This window comes from Sminthopsis crassicaudata, chromosome 2, assembly GCF_048593235.1.
Source record: "Sminthopsis crassicaudata isolate SCR6 chromosome 2, ASM4859323v1, whole genome shotgun sequence".
NCBI classification, from domain to species: Eukaryota; Metazoa; Chordata; class Mammalia; order Dasyuromorphia; family Dasyuridae; genus Sminthopsis; species Sminthopsis crassicaudata.
In genome coordinates this window covers 675347025-675365834 of record NC_133618.1, presented here as the reverse complement: position 1 = coordinate 675365834, position 18810 = coordinate 675347025, and the positions used below count along the sequence as shown (strand labels likewise).

General features: G+C 39.0%; 1 protein-coding gene across 2 annotated transcripts in view; it reads left to right on the top strand.

Moving 5' to 3' along the window:
* The window catches only part of ADAM12 (ADAM metallopeptidase domain 12), a 326616-nt gene that overhangs the window by 79704 nt on the left and 228102 nt on the right, over positions 1–18810 (top strand). For both annotated transcript variants that reach the window (XM_074297152.1, XM_074297153.1), the window contains exon 3: positions 3564–3637. In XM_074297152.1, the coding sequence (XP_074153253.1) occupies positions 3564–3637 (74 nt within the window). The remainder of the gene's footprint in view (positions 1–3563; positions 3638–18810) is intronic.

Here is an 18810-nt window from a genome sequence, read left to right as displayed (position 1 = left end):
ACTTCCTTCCTTGATTCCTGATAACATTATCAAATGTCCTCAACAATATTTTCTTGACATAAAATTAAGTCAAGAATCCTGTTGATACACTATCAGTTTATTCATTGGCTCAGCAAAATGGCAATTTTTGGAATGTTCCATAAAATGCCTTGTACTTAAGAGGAAAATACCCAGGAGACCTTAAGCAGTTTGTGGTCTTTCAATTCAAATCTCAAACAATTCCTCTATCCCCCCTATTTTTGGTCTCTTTAACCCCATTTCCCCTCTGTTTTGTATTTTGACCTTCATTTTAAGATGAGATGAAATTATGGAGATGATATAATCAAAGGAGTGAAAAACAGGCTGCTCATATAGCAAATGATCAATAGTCTGTGTGTCCCAGGGTGGGGTGGGAGGTGGGCCTCCATTGATATCCTCTAAATGCAGAGAATATGGAAAAAAAATTTAATTTAATTTAATTTTAAAAACCAGTATATAAACAAGGCCCCCAATACCTGAGTTGGGCTGTGGGGGCCAAACTTACGGGAGATACAGACGAGAATCCCAGAATATTGCATTAGGTTCTACGTCCGGATATTATTACCAGGAATGAGGGCTAATGGCATCATGTATCTCTTGTGATGTATATAGGCAATGGTGTGCTGGCAAATGTTTAACAACTGTCTCCCCAAAGCAGCGAGGGAAACAACAACATATACAAAGTATTCAAGACACACTTCTCAGTTTAATATCCATATTAACATTTTTTCCCTCACTCTCATAAGTCTAGACTATCAGCAGAACATGAAATTGGGCCCTGATTTGTGGCGTTTGCTGATTTCCGAGGTGTCAACGGCCAACTGAAAATTTAGCAATTTTACTCACTGAACATTTAAAGGAGCCAGTAAAAACAGGCTTTTGGGAATATGCATTCCTTCGACTGGAAAACTTCCAAGAGAGTCTAAATAATCCTAGACGATGTTGTTGTTAGAACAGAAATTTTAGGTACGGGGCTCTTATGTTCTTAAGAAGAAAGATGCTACGTACACTGAGGAAATGATTATAAGCCACAAATATAACATCTGTGTTGTTCCAGGAATTGGATGTGCTTACCCTACTGTTAAGTTTCAGGTGCTAGATATCTTAGGCAAATACAAATTAGGCATCACATACATAAGTACACACAAATAGAAAATATCCAGGTGAGCTAGAATTTGTATTATTCAAAGTAAGAAATGGGTGCTGTCCCAGAGGAGATAGCAGTCAAAATGGAGGGGACTGTGGAGATGACAATATATATCAGTTAAAAGAATTATTTTTTACTTCAGTTTCCAGAGCTGTAAAATGGGGGTTGTACTATTCATTCCACCTATCCCACAGAGCTGTGGAAAGAAAAATGTTTTGTAAAATTTTTGACAACCTCTTTGGGCAGTTTCCACTAAGTTCTGAAAAGAATATGTCATTTGATAATTGAGCACAAGCTTGGTTTGCCCACTGTGTCCTGCCTTAAATCCCACTCAGCCCTTGCAATCCAACCCCACGACCCAAACATCTTGCCATCTGCCCTGACACTCTCCCTCTTCTCTCTACCTGTTACAGTACCCACCATACTGCACCTCTAGAGACATTGTCCCATTCTACCCCTCTGTAATCTAGAATTCCAGGCCTAGGATGAGCCATTTTGATTAGCGGGCAAAGGAGCTCAAACTCCCACTAAATCTCAGAAGCCCTAGATCATGTTTCTTATTCAATTAAACCAGCCACCCCAGGATCTTGCCTGGCCCTCCCCTGGCCAATATCCACACCCTTCTTTAGCTTCTCCCTCCATTGCATGCCCAAAATCTAGTCATATTTTGGAAAATGTGGGGCAACTAACTACCCTATTCCTGTACCTCTCATTCCTGTGACTTCCCAGACCTAAACTCCCTCCTCTAGCCCCCATTTATCTGTATGTGTTAGAAAAAAAAATTCCTTGAGGGAGGAAATTATCTCGCCAAGAACCTACTAAGTGCTTATTTCCTAGCCTATAGTAGGTATGTAATAACTATATATTTGTAACTATAACTATATATTACATATAACTATATATATACATGTATATATATTATATATATTTATATATACACGTATATATATTATATATATTTATATACATATAAATATATGTGTATATATATGTATATATAAAAAACCATTCATTCGTCCACTCGTTCAATAAATGTGAGTTTTGTGTTACTGCTATTTCTAGAATCACTTTAGATCTTGTTTCAGATAAATTGCCGGATAACCATAATAAATCCTATGCAAAAGACTTCTAAAAATAAATGGCTTTTCATCCATTGAGGATCTGATAAGGACACTCCCCTTAACTAGTGCTTTATCTGTTAATAACAGCTCACATTTTAATTGCACTTTGTGGGCATCCGTGGTCGGGATCCTGGCCATCAGGGCTGCATATTAATTTAGAAACCACAAATTAACATTATCTATGTTTTATTGAGGGAAGCTAGAAGATGCAGTAGACAGAGCTCTAAGCTGGAGTTAGGAAAACCTGAGTTCAAACCTGTCTGTTTTAACCCTATTTGCCCCAGTTTTCTCATCTGTAGAATGAGCTAGAGAAGGAAATGGATCTCTGCCAAGAAAACCCCAGGTGAGATTATGGAAAGTTGGACGTGACTGAAAAATGATGGACTTAAATGTTTTGTTTTAGTTTTATTTATTTTGTTAAATGTTTCCCAATTTCGTTTTAAGCTGGCTCAAGCTGCACTGACTTGCCCACAGGCTGGGACTGTGACACCTTTGATTCCCACAAAGCTTCCTTCACAACCTTGTTATTGTAAGCCAGCTAGCACTAGTATCTCCAATTCATGGAAAAGGTGTTGGGGCTCTGAGAGATGTGCCTTTTCCGGAGTCGCACAGACAATAAGTGGCCAAGGCACCAGTCAACTCCATGCCTTTAGCTTCAAGTATGGGACTTGTAACTATAACTATCTATAGAAAACCATTCACTTTTATATATGGAGCTATGTCGGGGATGAGAGAAGAGAGTTCTTGGGGAAGTGAAATTTATTTCTATTTTATTCTGAACTTAACAAATACCAAGTGAAATGGACATACACAGCTCAGGTTGGGCCATACACAACTTCTGGTTGATGATGACAAAGATGATGCTGGGTCCTATTGAAAAAGAGATGAAAAGAGAATGATAATGATATTAATGCTGCTGATGATAGACATTTATATGCTCTTTCAAAGTTTGCCAAGTACCAGCCCAGGCACTTCCTAGTTACATAACCACTTAACCTTTTTCTGCCTCATTTTTCTTATCTGTAAAATGGGGATTATAATAGCATCCCCCTTCACAGTTGTTTGAGAGGATAAAACGAGATAATATTGATAAAGTGCATTGCAAATGTAACATGCTATGTGTGCGTTAGTGATTATTAAATCCTAGGAGTGTGAGTCTGAGAAATCCCAGTTCCCGGTGGTGGGTGGCAAAACTAAACTGAGGGTCCAGGTAAACATCCAGCCCAAAAAGGAGCCAGGGGACATTCTCTCATGGAAAACTCGTGTTCCTTTTCCAGAATCACCCAGGGAGGCTGAGTTTTCGAGTAGAAGTGGACAGTGAGGAGCTGATCATACACCTGGAAAGAAATGAGTAAGTGACCGGCTGCCCACCAATTTCAAATGGCCAGAGCAAAGGGGAGGGCTTGGTGGTGACTCACGGAGACTTCGGAAGCCTCAGAAATGTTGTTTCCTTCTCCAATGTGGAGCCTCAATTCAGCTCCTCTGGGCTCATAAGATTTTGATCAGGGGAATGAAAAAGGCAGTCACTGGCTGAATGGACTGATTTTACGTGATTTCACTTCTCTTATTTATTAAGTTGGAAAATTCCCCAAGTTAGTTGCCTTTTACGGACTTCTGAATTATCTAAGGAGAATGGCATGCAGATGGAGAGAAACTCTGTCCGCCATGAGAAATATCAGCTCATTTGAAGCTTAATTTGGGGACACGTAATCTGTTACCAAAATCTACATTTTATTGATAATAGCGGCTAGCATTCAATAGGACTCTACAGGTCACAAATACAAATATTAGTTCATTTGATTCTCACAATAACCATGGGAAGAAAAAGCTATTGTTTTCCTATCTTACCCAGAGGCAGACATGTTAAGGGACCTGTTCAAGATCAAAAATCTAGTAAAATCATAAATTAGGATTAGAACTCAGGTCCTTACAAAATGGTATCCCACTTTTATCGGGATTCAGGGAAAGAGAGGAAATGTCACCAGAAAAGAATTATGAGTGAGAACCGTGATTGCCAAACATTCTTAAAAGTGCAATCACTTTTGTGAATCTGTAACCTCAAGATATGTATAATAATAAATTATATACCTTTATTGCCAAACCAATCATTTTATACTTTATAAGACATATATAAAGATTGAAGCTGAAAAAAAGTGAGATAAAATATTTTAAAAGTGAAATCATTCCTCTTCCTAAAACTTCATTAATGACATTTTAATGATGGATAATGTTTAATTTTACCTTGCACAAATCCCTACTTCTCTGAGACGTAGGGGATAGAATCTTGGACCCAGAGTCAGGAAGATTCCAATTTAAATCCAGCCTCAGACCAGCTGAGTGACCCTGAGCAAATCACTTAGCCTGTCTTCCTCAGTTTCTCCAATTGTAATATGGGAGTGACAGGGCACCTCCCTCTCAATATTGTAAGAATCAGATAAGTCAATATTTATGCCTGGCACATAGCAGGTGTTTAGTCAATGCTCGTTCCCTTTTGTCTTTCAAGTCTGTTTCCTTTGTTCCTACCTTTTGAGGTTGTTGACACTCCAATGGTAGAGTGTGATAGAAATGACAGTTTTACAAACAAAATGGGGCTTCTGGACCTTCAGTTCCTTCCCAGGTAGGCTGGCAGAATTTGCAGTGGGCATTTCACAGTGATAGATCTCGTTGCCCACTTGATTCTTCTTTCTTAAAAGCAAGGTGAACATCAGCAGGTCTTTGCAATAGTTACTTTTAATAGTTACTAAAAACCCTAAGAGGAAGTTTGGAAGGTCTGGTTTGTTTTCCACAAGGTAGAAGATATCATTTTCTGGAAAGCCCCAGTGGAGGGTCTGAGGTTCAGAGAATTAGAACTGTGAAGATTCTCAGAGCTCATCTCCTCCAACCCATTTACTTTTTAGGAGAGAAAACAGATTCCGAGATCTGACAAAGTCCCACAGTAAGTGTCAGAGCTTGGATTTTAATCCAGTAATCCTTGTCACTTTATTTGACTCCAGCACTCTATTCTCAGTGTTTTCCATAAAACATGATACGGAATCTGAGAATGCCTCCTTAAATCCGACTGGTGTTCCATTTGGGAGCTGGACTTCATTCCTCCACCAATCCATCAACAAACTTTTTTTACTATTATTATTTATTATAAATTAATACTAAATATTTACATATTTATGTATTTACATTTATTTATTTATATTTTTATATAACATTTATTTATATTTATATATTATATTTTATATATTTTAAATTTATGTTTAATATATATTTATATATAAATATATAAATTATATATTATAAATTCATATTTTTACAGATTACAAATAAATATTAAATAAAATCATTTATTTTTATTAAAGCATTTTAATTTTCAAAAGATTATGCATGGATACTTTTTCAACATTAACCCTTTCAAAACCTTGTGCTCCAATTCGCCTCTATTATTTTACTCCTTCCCCTAGATAGCTGGTCATCCAATGTATGTTAAACATGATAAAATACGTTCAATAAGCATTTTAAAAAGAGCTTACAATGTGTTGAGTATTGTGACAGAAACTGGAGATCCAAAGAGTTGACAAAGAGTCCCCTCCCCTCAAGGAGTTTACATTCTAATGAAAGAAACCACGTGTAAGTAAATAACTACATCCAAGTTGCTTCCCTTGCTGAACTTTCAAGTAGCTAAGAAGTAACTTGCTGAAGAGAACATCCAACTTACTGAAATCATCTATTTGTTTGGTACTTGGTTCTCTGAATCAACAAATAGAGCAAATGTGAGGGATGGAGCCCAAACTCTTTAGAACCAAAATATCTCCAAAGTAGGGAAACGGATCCAATATCTCAGTCTCCTTACTGTGATTAATAAGAGATTCAGCTAGAGCTAGAATCAACCTCAAAGAATAATCGGAACAATTCTCTCGTTTGACAAGTGAGAGTTTAAATGACTCTCGGGGAGTCTACTCTACTAGCAGGATTTGCACCCAAGCTTACCACTGTACGAGGCTGCCTCCAACAGTAATGATTTAATAACAACATGAATCTTTCCCAAAGAAGGAGATTTCCATTCTTTTTCACTTAGTGTTCTTGTCCTTGAGCAGGAATCTGTGGTAAATTTCCATAAAAGTGACAATTTACCATAGGCCCTACTTTTCTCCATTTAATTTCTGGAACTTGAACAAAACAACCTTCCAATAAAGATAATTGAGACCATAAAGCTGCCTCCTGCCAACTGAGTTCTACTCTGCGTAACAACCTATCCGCTTTGGGGAAAGAATCACAGAATATTTAGCTTATGTCTAAGAGATTTTGGAACTATTTGAACAGCTCTGCAATTTATTAGCTGAGCGAGTGTGGATCTTATCTGGGCTTCAATTTCCTCCTCTATAAAATGAGGTAGGTTTTCTCAGAGAGTCCTTCCTCATAATAAGAATAAGCAAAACATATTGAAAAAATAGGAAGATAAATGCAATTTTTCATATTCATAATTTCTCATCTTTGAGCGCTGCCTTATATTTTTTTTCTTAGGACTAAATTTATTCACTATAATTTTGAAGTTCAGTTTCAGTTGTTTAATTTTTGGATTTTATTGTTATTTTTGTTATTGTCATTTTTGTAATAAGTGTTTTCCTGATTCTGTTCACTTTATTCTACATCGGTTCAGAGAGTTCTTCCCAGGCTTCTCTATATTCCTAATCAACACCATTTTTATAGCACAATAATATTCCCTTGCATACAAGTAACACAGTTTCTTTGGCTAGATGGCATCCATCCACCTTGTTTCCAATTCTTTGATGCCATAAAAATAGACTCTTGGTCTATTGGTTGGTAAACATGGGACCTTTCTTTCTACCATTGATCTTCCAGGGTTATTTACCAAAAAAGTGCATACCTGTTAGTCCTCCTTTTTGCACTACTACAAATTGCTTCCAGAACCATCTCCTTAATTTGTACTCCAACGTGCTTTATGTCACTACCTTTCCCCATCTTGATTCTTCTTTCTTAGAAGCAAGGTGAATATCAGCAAGTCTTTGCAATAGTTAATTTTTAATAGTTACTAAAAACTCCAAGAAGGAGTTTGAAAAGTCTGGTTTGTTTTCATCCATTGACTCTTTTTATTCTTTTTCACCTTTGTCAATTTGCCGAACTTGAGTTGACAACTCAGGATTGTTTTTATATGAATTCCTTTCATTATTAGTGCTTTGGAGCGTTCTTTCATGTGGTTGTGAATAGTTTTTAATTATTTTACAAATCATACATAACCTTTGCTCACTTATCTCTTGGGAAATTGAATTTAGTCTTTTATATTTGTGTTCACTGTCTCGGTATCTTGGATATAAACTCTTATCAGAGATATATGATACAAAGATTTTTTCCCCAGTTGACTTGCTTCTCTTTTTATTCTAATTGCATTAATTCTATTCATGCAAAGCCCTTTGATATTGTGTAATCAAAATTTTATACTTTGTAATTGCTTCCATCTCTTGTTTCATTAAGCCGGGTTGTCCTATTATTCTGAGGGAAGCTTTGGAGATCGTGATCAAAGTTCCTGAGGTTAATTATCGGCATTCACTTCGTATAAAGATGCACTCTTCTGGCATTAACCACTTCAAAGATAAGACTTCGGATCGTCTTAGATATCCCTGTGAAGACAACAGTAAATGATGGTTTTATTTTTTTTTGTCTTTGGCTTATTAGTGCCTAGCATAGGGCCTAGTATATAGAAATGAGGATGGGGACTAGAATTGTGACTCAGCAGCGTTGGAAACTCCAGTTGAGCAAATACCTTCTACGAATCTCATGGAGCTGTCAGGAGCAACAAGGGGGACCAGGGAATTTGAACCCGGTTTTTGCTACTTTTGAGCCTCTCTCAACTGCTATGTGCCTGACTTAATAAATGATGGTTAGTTGATGGATGGAATTGATGATTATTCCTATTAACTCTCCTTACGATTGGGAATTCACTTTGGCTGTGTTCTGTGGTGATATATATGGATGGTATTGGCCCTTACGCATTGTCCACTATTTCCTGGCTCTCTAGTGGCCTTTGGTCTCAGATCAGCATATTACTGATCCCACCCAGAAAACCGAGTTGTAAACCGAGTTCTTGCTGGGGAACAATCTTCATTTGGAAATTTCATCCCTCTTGGCTATTGAAGTTTTAAACAAAATTTTGTGTGTGTACACATGTGCTTTCCATTTGAACGTGACCCTAGTGATTGAGGCTGCCCATTGCCCTTGGGATGACCACTGGCTTGTGGCAAAGTAGAAGGGGAAGGTTTGGGATGAGATGGTGTGGCCTCATGGATCAGCTTCCAACTGACACTCAGTTACTGAAACCATAATTTAATCAGTTGTGTTCTGGTAAAGAGCAGCCGTCAGGGCTCTCGTCCAGCCTGGACCGGGGGGGCAGAGCCTTGAATAACAAGGGAGGGTTGTGTACAGGCCCGTCTGGGCTTGAGGTCAGGAAGAGCTTGTTAACAATGAGAGAGTAAAAGATTTTCTTGCTTCTTCCAAGTCATTTGTGTTACCCAGATTTATAGAGAGAGATCAAGGGAGCATATGGTTTTGAAGAAGCCATTTTTCTTACTCATATGTAATTCAGAGATGCTCAAAATAAAGACTTGCTACCTTCTGGAAAGAGAGTGTGTCAGGGCCTCAAATTGGGAATATTAAAGTCCCAAGGAAGCATACAAAGAAAGGGCATCTCACAGGAGAATGGCTTTTCTTCTCTCCTTGCAGCCTTGGTTACTGGCTACTTCTTGTGTCCATCGATGAACTACATGGCTCCATGTGGAAGTCAGCAGTATTCCTTTTTAAAATTTTGTCTCACAGATGCATAGTAATGAAAGTACAGAGGACACTGTGATTTCTGGGAAAGGTGGGACCAGATTTAGAAGCAAAAAAACCCACTGTTTTTAAACATGGCTCTGCCTAGGACCACCAGCAAATCTTGTCACCTTCCTGAACCTCTGTTGCCTTATCTGTAAATTGTCCTTTCTTAATATATGATCCTTTTATTCTTGAGGGCTTTCTGCAAGGAGTTAATGATGGGTTAGATGCAATGTGTGGGTTTGACATTTAAGTCCAAATATTTTCCCTTGAATCCTTTACAATTTGCTTCCCATTTTGGTGACAGAATCATCAAAATCCCAGAAGCTCAGAGTTGGAAGGGCCCATCTGGTCCAACTTACACCCAATAGTCGTCATTCAGCCTTGGCTTGAAGGCAGCAGTGATGGGAACCACCCAAGAGAGATTATTCTCAGCTTTCTGTAGGACTGTAAATGGGATCCCTGATCTCCTGGAGGTTTTGGCTTTTTCTGCTCGTGGAGTTGGTAAACCATCTGCCTTCTTAGCCCTTGGGTATCTCATTAAGGTCCTTCCATCAATTTTTCAAAGAGGATTCCTGATGATAATGTTGATGATGATGATGTGATGATGATGATGATGATGATGATGATTTTAAATTAACCTATAATTTTATCAGCCTGGATAACTCCCAGTGAAGAACTCATTTCCCAGTGCAAGTTGGCACTTTCTCTGCAATTTAGAGTTTGAGGGTTTCCTGGACTACTTACTGGGAAGTTAAATGACTTGTCCAGGGTCATGATACAGGTGTATATCAAGGCCGGGCTTGAACCCAGGTCTTCTTGACTCTAAAGACTGCTCACCATTCCTTGTGTCTCTTCCTTACAATGGCTAATATATATATAGAGAGAGGTTTACCTGCAAAATACTTTACATATATCATTTTGTTTTATCCTCACAACAAAGTTATTTGCTATTATTATTCCCATTTTACAATGAGGAAACTGAGGCAGTTTCTTGCCTAATGTTATACAGCTAGTAAGTGACTATGGCAGGATTTTAACCCTAATCTCCTGACCCAAAATCTAGTGTCTTATCTATTACATCAAACTGCCTTACCTAAAGATACTGGAATTCTTTCTTTCCTATTTTAACATTTTGTGTCTAGAAATAAGACTTAAATTGTCCTTTGACCCTCATCTTCATTCGTGACTCTTCTGGGTCCTTTTTGAACTTGAACATGGGATCGGCTATGTCTTCTGGCTCATTTTTTTGCATACGAGCCATGGTTGGAAACCCTACTTCTGCCCTCCATGCATCTCTTCATTGCCCTTTGCACCAGCTGAGATTTAGATTCTCCTGAGCTTGCGGCGGACCATGATTCCCAGCCAGATGGCATGGCCATGAGTGTATTGATGTTTAAAAAGATGGCCCATTTTATATCAGGAAGTATTTGGCAAGCACGTAAAATAGTGGGCAAAATCTCAGATTTAATCCAGCCTCTGCCCTACTAACAGTCAATTCTGTGCCCAGCTCGCTGTCCATCCACAGTGACCAGCCAAGACACATGTGCCATTCAGCAGGCTGCCCATTCATCTACATGTCATCATCTGGGCAAACTTCATTTTTTTCTCCACCAAAGTCCTCAGATGCTCCACTGTGGGGTGGAGATGTCTCTGGATGCTCCTAGACCACGCCAGGAGACAAGCCAAGCTTGAGGACAGGTTCAATGAATAACTATATCTGACACTCAAGCGCCGCCTGCTGCTGGGGCCACAGCTAGAGGGGGTTTGGAGCTCTGTCCTTGGGTTTCTTCCATTAGTTTTCCAGTTACCCTCCCGTGACCTTCCTAGCTGTTCTCCCATGTCCATATTCTGCTTTTTATGTGAGAAATTAAGAAGACCCCTTCAATAATTAAAATGATAAAATTATAGAGCTTTTAAAAATGCAGATAATTAAAAAATTACAAATTGGGTTCTATTCTTGTAATTAAAAAAACATAAATAATCCTGAAAATGAAATGAATATTTTCTGTTAACCATTTTCAAAACACATTGTTGTGAGGGCACATTATATTCATCCTAAGTGGCATCCTGTTTGGTACCTAGAATTGTCATTCTGGCCAAGTTTCAGAATGAAGAGGAGGTATTGGGATGACTTAGAAAGAGTACTGAGTGTGTATTTATAGGACCTGAGTTCAAATTCCCCTTCTACTGTTTATCACCTGTGTGATCTTGGGCAAGTCGCTTCCTACTCTGGGCTCTGTAACATGAGAGTATAATAATCATTAGCATTTCCATGGCACTTGAAGGTTTGCTAAGTGAGATGTATTCTCTCATTTGTTCTATATGAGACAATCCTGTATACGATCATTACCCCATTTTCCAGATGATAAAACTGAGACTGAGAAGTTAAGCAAGTTATATGTCATACAGTTCATAAATGCCCAAAGAAAGATTTGAATACAGGTCTTCCTGATGCTAGATCCAGTATTCTACCCATCGCTCTGTCGTGATGCCTTTAAGCTGAGCCATGTGAGCCCCGAAGTCTCTTTCCGCCCTCTGGTTCTTGTATTTTAACACTGAATACAGGAACAAATTTTTATTGGATCTCTATTAATTATCCGCTTATCAAGGAAGGATCTTTTTTAAAAATTTTTTTAATTTTAATTTAAATTTTATTTATTTATTTTAATTAATTTTTATAATTATAACATTTTCTTTGACAGTACATATGCATAAGTAATTTTTTTACAACATTATCCCTTGTACTCTCTTCTGTTCCGAATTTTCCCCCTCCTTCCCTCCACCCCCTCCCCTAGATGGCAGCCATGCCCATACATATTAAATATCTTATAGTATATTCAAGGAAGGGTCTTAAGGTCATAGGATTCTTGAGTTTGAAAACACCTTAGAATCATTTGCTTTAGCAGCAGGTAGACTCAGTGAGAGTCATGCTGCCTGTAGATGTCAAAGGTAGGCCTTGAACCCAGGTCTGCCTTCCTGTTCTGAGCCCAGTTCTCTGTTCCTTCTGCCATGCTGTCTCCCATTATTACCAAAATCATCACCACGATCATTATCACAGTTAATATGTATGTAGAGGGCTAAACTTTACAAAGCACTTACACTTCATTTCATTACATCTTTATAACAACGGTGTGATAGAGATACTATTATTGTCTCCGTTTTACAGATGAAGAAACTAAAACACTCTAGTTTGCTCTGGGTCGCAGTTAGGAACTCGATGGAAGGACAGCTGATCCCTGATGTTTGTTTTTAAACCTCCTCATCCTGCAAAGATGATCCTGTGATTTTCCATCCCATATAAATCCTGTCTGCAGAGCAGATTTTATTGCTACAGTTTGAACGGCCTGTAAAATTCATTTGGTAATTATTAAAAAAAAAAAAGTCTTATTCAGTGGATTCAGCACAATGACTGGCACAAAGTAGGTGCTAAATAAGTGCAGGTTGTCCGGTTGAGTTGGGGAAAAACAAAAACTTGATGATTCCCCTCTAACAAGCATTTGATCTCTGTCATTCCCATGATTGAAACCCTTGTGATGACTGTGAGTGAAATCCCCAGAATCTCTGTGAATCCATTCTTCTGTACTGTAATGAGCCTCCTTTATCCTCTCTGTAGACAGAAGCTCCCTGAGAGTCGGGGCTCTCGCTTTCAAATTTCTCTCCCCAGCTTCTGGCACATAGTAAACCTCAATAACTGTAATTATTAGCTATTCACCACTGTCAGGGAAAATGCCTGAGCAAGAGGTCAATGGAAGAAGGATCCCCTATGGACAGCGAGGTCCTCTAGATGCTAATGATAGGAGACATGTCAAGAATACCCACAATGACTAAGAAAGATCTAAGATGACTATTACCAAGAACTGAACTGGGGATAAAAATTCTACCTACTCTCAAAAGGGACCATTTCCTTTTTTATTATACCTTTTTACTGACAGCACATATGCATGGGTAATTTTTCAACATTGTCCCTCCCAATCACTTCTGTTCCAACTTTTCCCTTCCTTCTCTCCACCCCTCCTCTAGATAGCAGGCAGTCTCATACATGCTAAACATGTTAAAGGATATCTTAAATACAATATATGAGTACCTATTTATACAGTTCTTTTATTGCACAAGAAAAATCAGATTTAGAAAGGTTAAAATAAACTGGGAAGAAAAACAAAGATGCAAGCAGTCCACACTCATTTCCCAGTGCTCTTTCACTGGGTGTAGCTGGTTCTGGTCATCACTGATCAGTTGGAACTGATTTGGATCCTCTCATTGCCAAAGATAGCCGCTTCCATTAGAATTGATCATTGTATTGTCTTATTGTTGCTGTGTATAATGATCTCCTGGTTCTGCTCATTTCACTCAGCATCAGTTGATGTAAGTCTTTCCAGGCCTCTCTGTATTCCTCCTGCTGGTCATTTCTTACAGAGCAATAATATTCCATAACATTCATATACTATAATTTATTCAGCCATTCTCCAACTGATGGGCATTGGTTCATTTTCCACTTTCTGGACACTACAAAGAGGGCTGCCACCAACATACGGGTCCAAAAGGGACCATTTCCAAGAAGAAAAAAGGAGGCAAGCTGCAGCCTTGTGGGTTTTTTAAGTCGGTATATCTTGTTCCTTGATAATAATATGATAGTTTCCTAAAAGACCGCAGATGTCAATAAAAGCCAGTGTGGCCAGACACTCTTGGAAATGACTAGAGACAAAGAAGTTTCATAGGCTGACATTTTAAAAGTAAAATCAATGTAATTCAGTAATCAACTGATCTCTCATTTCATGTTGGGGATGCTTCCTCCGGTGGTAAAGATGGCTACCACCCATCCTTGCCTTCTTACCCTGGGCAGCCTCTTAGCCGGTTGTGTGGGTTTCATGGGAATATCTGGGTTGCCCGTGTATTGATTGCTACTTGGTCAGCTCAGTTCCTCTTCTGTTCAGAAATCCTTTATGTCAGAATATACCTTTCTTTATTGGCAGCAGGGATATGAAAAATAGATGAAAAGATAGTTTTATAGCCAAGTAGTTTCTTTATCAGTGACCACGAGGCTGCCATGTTTAGATCTTAAAATCATCGATTCTGTTGCCATATTTGAGAAAGTAGAAACAACATTGTCAAAGACAAAGATGGAAGAGAAATTGAACCAGACTATGTGTCTAAAGAGTAAATTCATGCTGAAGATGACCTCATTTTGAAAGGATTAGTTCTTAGGATAGCTGAAAGAAGGGAACCTACCAAATTCTTGAGAAAAAAGTCGAACCTTTATATAGCACTTTAACATTTACAAAACACATTTTGAATACGTTATCTTCCTTGATTCTCACAAAACCTTGTGAGATCGGTGCTATTGTTATGCCAGTTTTTCAGATGAGGAAACTGAGGCAAACAGATTAAGTGAAATACCTAGTAAATGCCTGCAGTAGAATTTGAACTCAGTTCTTCCTAATTCTATCTTTACTGAGTCACTTAGCTGCCTAAAAAATCAGTGTTATTATTAACTGTACAAAAAAAAGTGTGTGAAAGTATACTGGCCCAGATGTCTCCTTTTGCATCTCTATGAAATTATATGACTCTAGAATATCTGTGTGCTTTATTCCTCCCTAGTATCCTCATGCATTTATATAGGATATGGTAGGAGGCAGCAGGAAGGGAAGAGTTTATTTTTCATGATGCTTCTGAGCCCATGTATGACACAAACATCATCAGGAACTTCAGGAGGTTCTGATGATTTATGGACCCAATTAACACTGGGCGAATGCCTGAGGTCAGCTGTCAGTGGCTCACCCTGTTCAGTTTCAGCCCAGAGGACTTTTGGGCAACTTTTCAATTTTCTCTGGATATTTAGAAGCTTTTCTCTCATTTTCCCAGTCCCACTGTTGGTTGGAGGCGATCCATGGTGACGAACCCCAGTGTCATCGAAGGGTCCCAGAAGTTACCCCGTGAGAAGTTTGTTTACTGTTCCCTTGAAATGGAGCCTGACTGAAGAGGAGTTTCAGGAAGGTCCTGATAATAGAGCTGGCTTCTTTCCCAAATCTACCCTCAGACCAAAAGGATTGTGGTTTGTTTATTGTGTTAGAAATTAGAAGACAGCTTTTGAAACTTTCCAAAAAGTATAAGTTGTCATGGAAGAAACATTTGAAAGAGAAAACAGAAATCCCCCACACTGGGAATCGGCACGCCTTGGTTTTAGTCTCAACTCGGTCCCCTGGGGAACCGAGCAAGTTACTTAGTCTCTCATCCTGGGCCTCAGTTTCCCTATCTGTACTATTTGAATATCAGATGAATGTTTTTGTGTGTCATAGATTCTCTTAACAGTCTGGGGTAACTTGTGGATCCCTTGTCAGAACAGGGTCTTCAAATGCATCAAGCATACAGGATTACAAAGGAAATCAATAATGTTAAGATATTAGGAATAATGAATAATTATTAGGAATAAAATATTAAGAATGTGAGGTTAAGACTTCCGTGCTAAAGGATGGATGAGGGCCTTTCCAGGTCTAAAAATCAAATAAAAAACTAATCCAACATGTAAAGATCACAAACACTTAGACTTTCTTGGCTATGATGATGATTGTAGAGTTCTTTTTGAAATGGAGCTTTCAAATCCAGTTTTCCTTAAATCTTCATGGTGTTTTATGCTTGGAAGGCATTTACTAATAGAATCAAATTGCTTTTCTATGAACTATTTAGGAAAATCTACCCCGTGTCTTTCTGGCCTTGAGTCATCCCTATTGGTCTAATTTCTTCTACTTAAATGAAGGGCCTTTGAAATTTAGAAACATCATTAGACTAAGAGCGATACCTGGCATTTATGAAGCACTTTACAAATATTATCTTCACGATCATCCTTACAAGTAGGTGCTGTTATTATTCCGTGATCCCCACAAGGCGAACAGAGATTAAATGAGTTGCCCAGGATCCCACAGCGGAGAAGTAGCTAAGGTGAGATTTGAACTCGACCTGACTCCCTCTTCACCAGCCACCTCACAACAGACATGGGTTTTCTGACAGTAGATTTGTCCTGACAAATAGCAGTGGGCATTTGACAGTTGTTGAAGCCTTGCTTTTAGCTGTAGAAGGGACCTCGGATCATTCAGCAAAATAGCCACGTTACATATGAGGGAAAAACTTGGCCAGAGTCACCCAGGACTAGGATGCAAACTGGGGTCCTCCCTCTCCTTCGGAGTCCGGCAGCCTTACAAACCCATTTCCATGAGTCATGGCTATCTCCGCAATGAGATGGAGAGAAGGATCCTTCGTCTTCCTGGCTACACGGAGCTGAAGGGCCAGGGGGATTCTCAGATACTTCCAGTTCCTGGGTGGTGAAGGATGCTTCCAGAAGGGGTTCAGAGGCGAGCAGCCATTGCCAAAGAAAAGACTCGGTCAGATGTTAACAAATTGACATATTTGTCTTTGGTCCTCTGCACGAAATCTGTGCCAGGGGAGTTAGTGGAAATAAGTAGCTGTGTGAAAAGGGACTTCCCAGAACCAAGCTGCAATTAAAAGGCAATGCTGAGATTTTCCCTGAAAGCCTGAGCCAGTGGGCCTGTTGGCTTCTGGAGGACTTAGCCCATGGGCGGCCTGGGTACTGGAACATGGTTTTATCCAACGTTGCCATTCTTTAGGGCAAGAGACTGAGACCTGGAGGTGAAGACACCTGATCAAGGTCGCACAACCAGCCAAGATGCAGACCCAGGATCCCTGACTCCAAGTTCAAGGTGCTTTGGGATTTTTTTAAAGAAAACCAATAGGTAGAGCCCCACAGAGTCAGAAATCTGGAATCCAGGGAAGCAGGCTCAGGAGTCCGGAGATCTGGGTTCAAACAGTCCCAATAACCACAGGTGTCAGATAAGTGGGTTGGACTAGACAGATGGTCTTCAGAGTTCCTTCTAGTTCCAAAGCTATTGTTCTTTTGGATCTCCTTATTAAAATAGAGCAAAAACCTCTGAATATTTTGTTCTACACATGATTCAACCAGAATCAATCATCAAGATTATTTTTTTTGTTATTTTATTTTATTTTATTAATTTTATAATTATAATTTTTGACAGTACATATGCATGGGTAATTTTTTACAGCATTATCCCTTGTACTCACTTCTTTTCCAAATTTTCCCCTCCCTCCCTCCCTCTACCCCCTCCCCTAGATGACAGGCAATCCCATACATGTTAAATGTGTTACAGTATATCCTAGATACAATATATGTGTGTAAAACCGAATTTCTTGTTGCACAGTAAGAATTGGATTCAGACGGTATAAGTAACCTGGGTAGAAAGACAATAGTGCAAACAGTTTACATTCAATGCCCAGTGTTCCTTCTCTGTTTCTGTCCATCATTGATCAACTGGAACTGAATTAGATCTTCTCTATGTTGAAGATATCCACTTCCAGGATTATTTCTTAAGCACTTTGTGCCCCGCTCTGTGACCACCTCTGTGGTCCCTGCTTGAGATCCCCGTGTTCCTCAGTACCTTCTGAAACTGCATCGGCTTTGCTTGGCTTTCCCATCGCATCACTGACTCTCATTAAGCTTGCAGGCCTCTAAAATCCTCTAGCGCTTTTTTGTAAACTTGTGTCTACCCCGGCCTCCTCCACTTATACTTGTGGGGCTGATTTTTTGAACCCTAATGTCCTATTCTTATATTATCCCTACGAATTCCCATTCAGTCAAGTGTTTGTATGTCATGTGAAGAGCAGGGTTTGAGCAGCAAATTGTGGCTTAAATTTCAAGTAGCCAGTGTGACCTTGGAAAAGCAGATGATCTCCTAGAGGTGGAGCTGAATAATAAACCAGCATTTCCTATCAGTCCAGAGTACTGAAAGCTCCCACTAGACTTAGCAAGGAAACAATTTCTGAGCTCTAGGAGTTTGTGAGCTTGCTGAGGAGGGGAGACTGATCTATAAACAGCAAGGAGGCAAGGCAAACCAAGTGTTAGGAGGAAGGACTGCATTTATTTGGAGGATAGAGATGGGCTGGATGGCTGAAAAGGCTTTATTGAATTATCTTCTGGGGTTTTTTCATTATAATTATAAATAAATGCAAACATCATAATTATAAATATTATATATTTATATGATATTTTAATATATTTATTAAATAAATCTATTATAAAATTATAAATAATTATAAATAAATACAAACATTCCAATATACAAAGAAAAATAGGAGAGAAAACATGAATCTCTGATGCTGACTTTATTTTTTAAAACTGTATTTTAAAATAGCATGGGAGTAACAAAATTGCCCTGTTTAGGTTAACAGCATTTTAGCTGCTCATAAAGATTGGGAAGACATCTGATAGGCAAGGATTGAGGGAGGAATATTCATACTCAAGGAGCAGCATCTGTTCTCCCTGCAGAGGCAGGAAACATTGGGACACACTTTTAAAATAGTGAGTAAACCAATATGGCAGCAGCGTAGGCCAGGGGAAATGCAGTATAATGGAAAATAGACCTGGAAAAGTGGGAGGAAGTATGAAGAATAACTGACAATTCTGAGTAAGAGAGCTAACATTTTTAGGGAGATTAGTTGGAGGAAGAATTGGAGTGGGAAACTGGTTAGGAGTCCCTAAATGCAAAGAGTGAGACCCTAGGATTAGGGTGGAAGGAAAAGCAACCAATTTGTGAGATAAATTCCTCATCTGGATCCCCTTCTGACTTTCAAGACATCACCCCTAAGTCCGAGTTCCCTTTTCACACTGGAAGATCCCTCCTT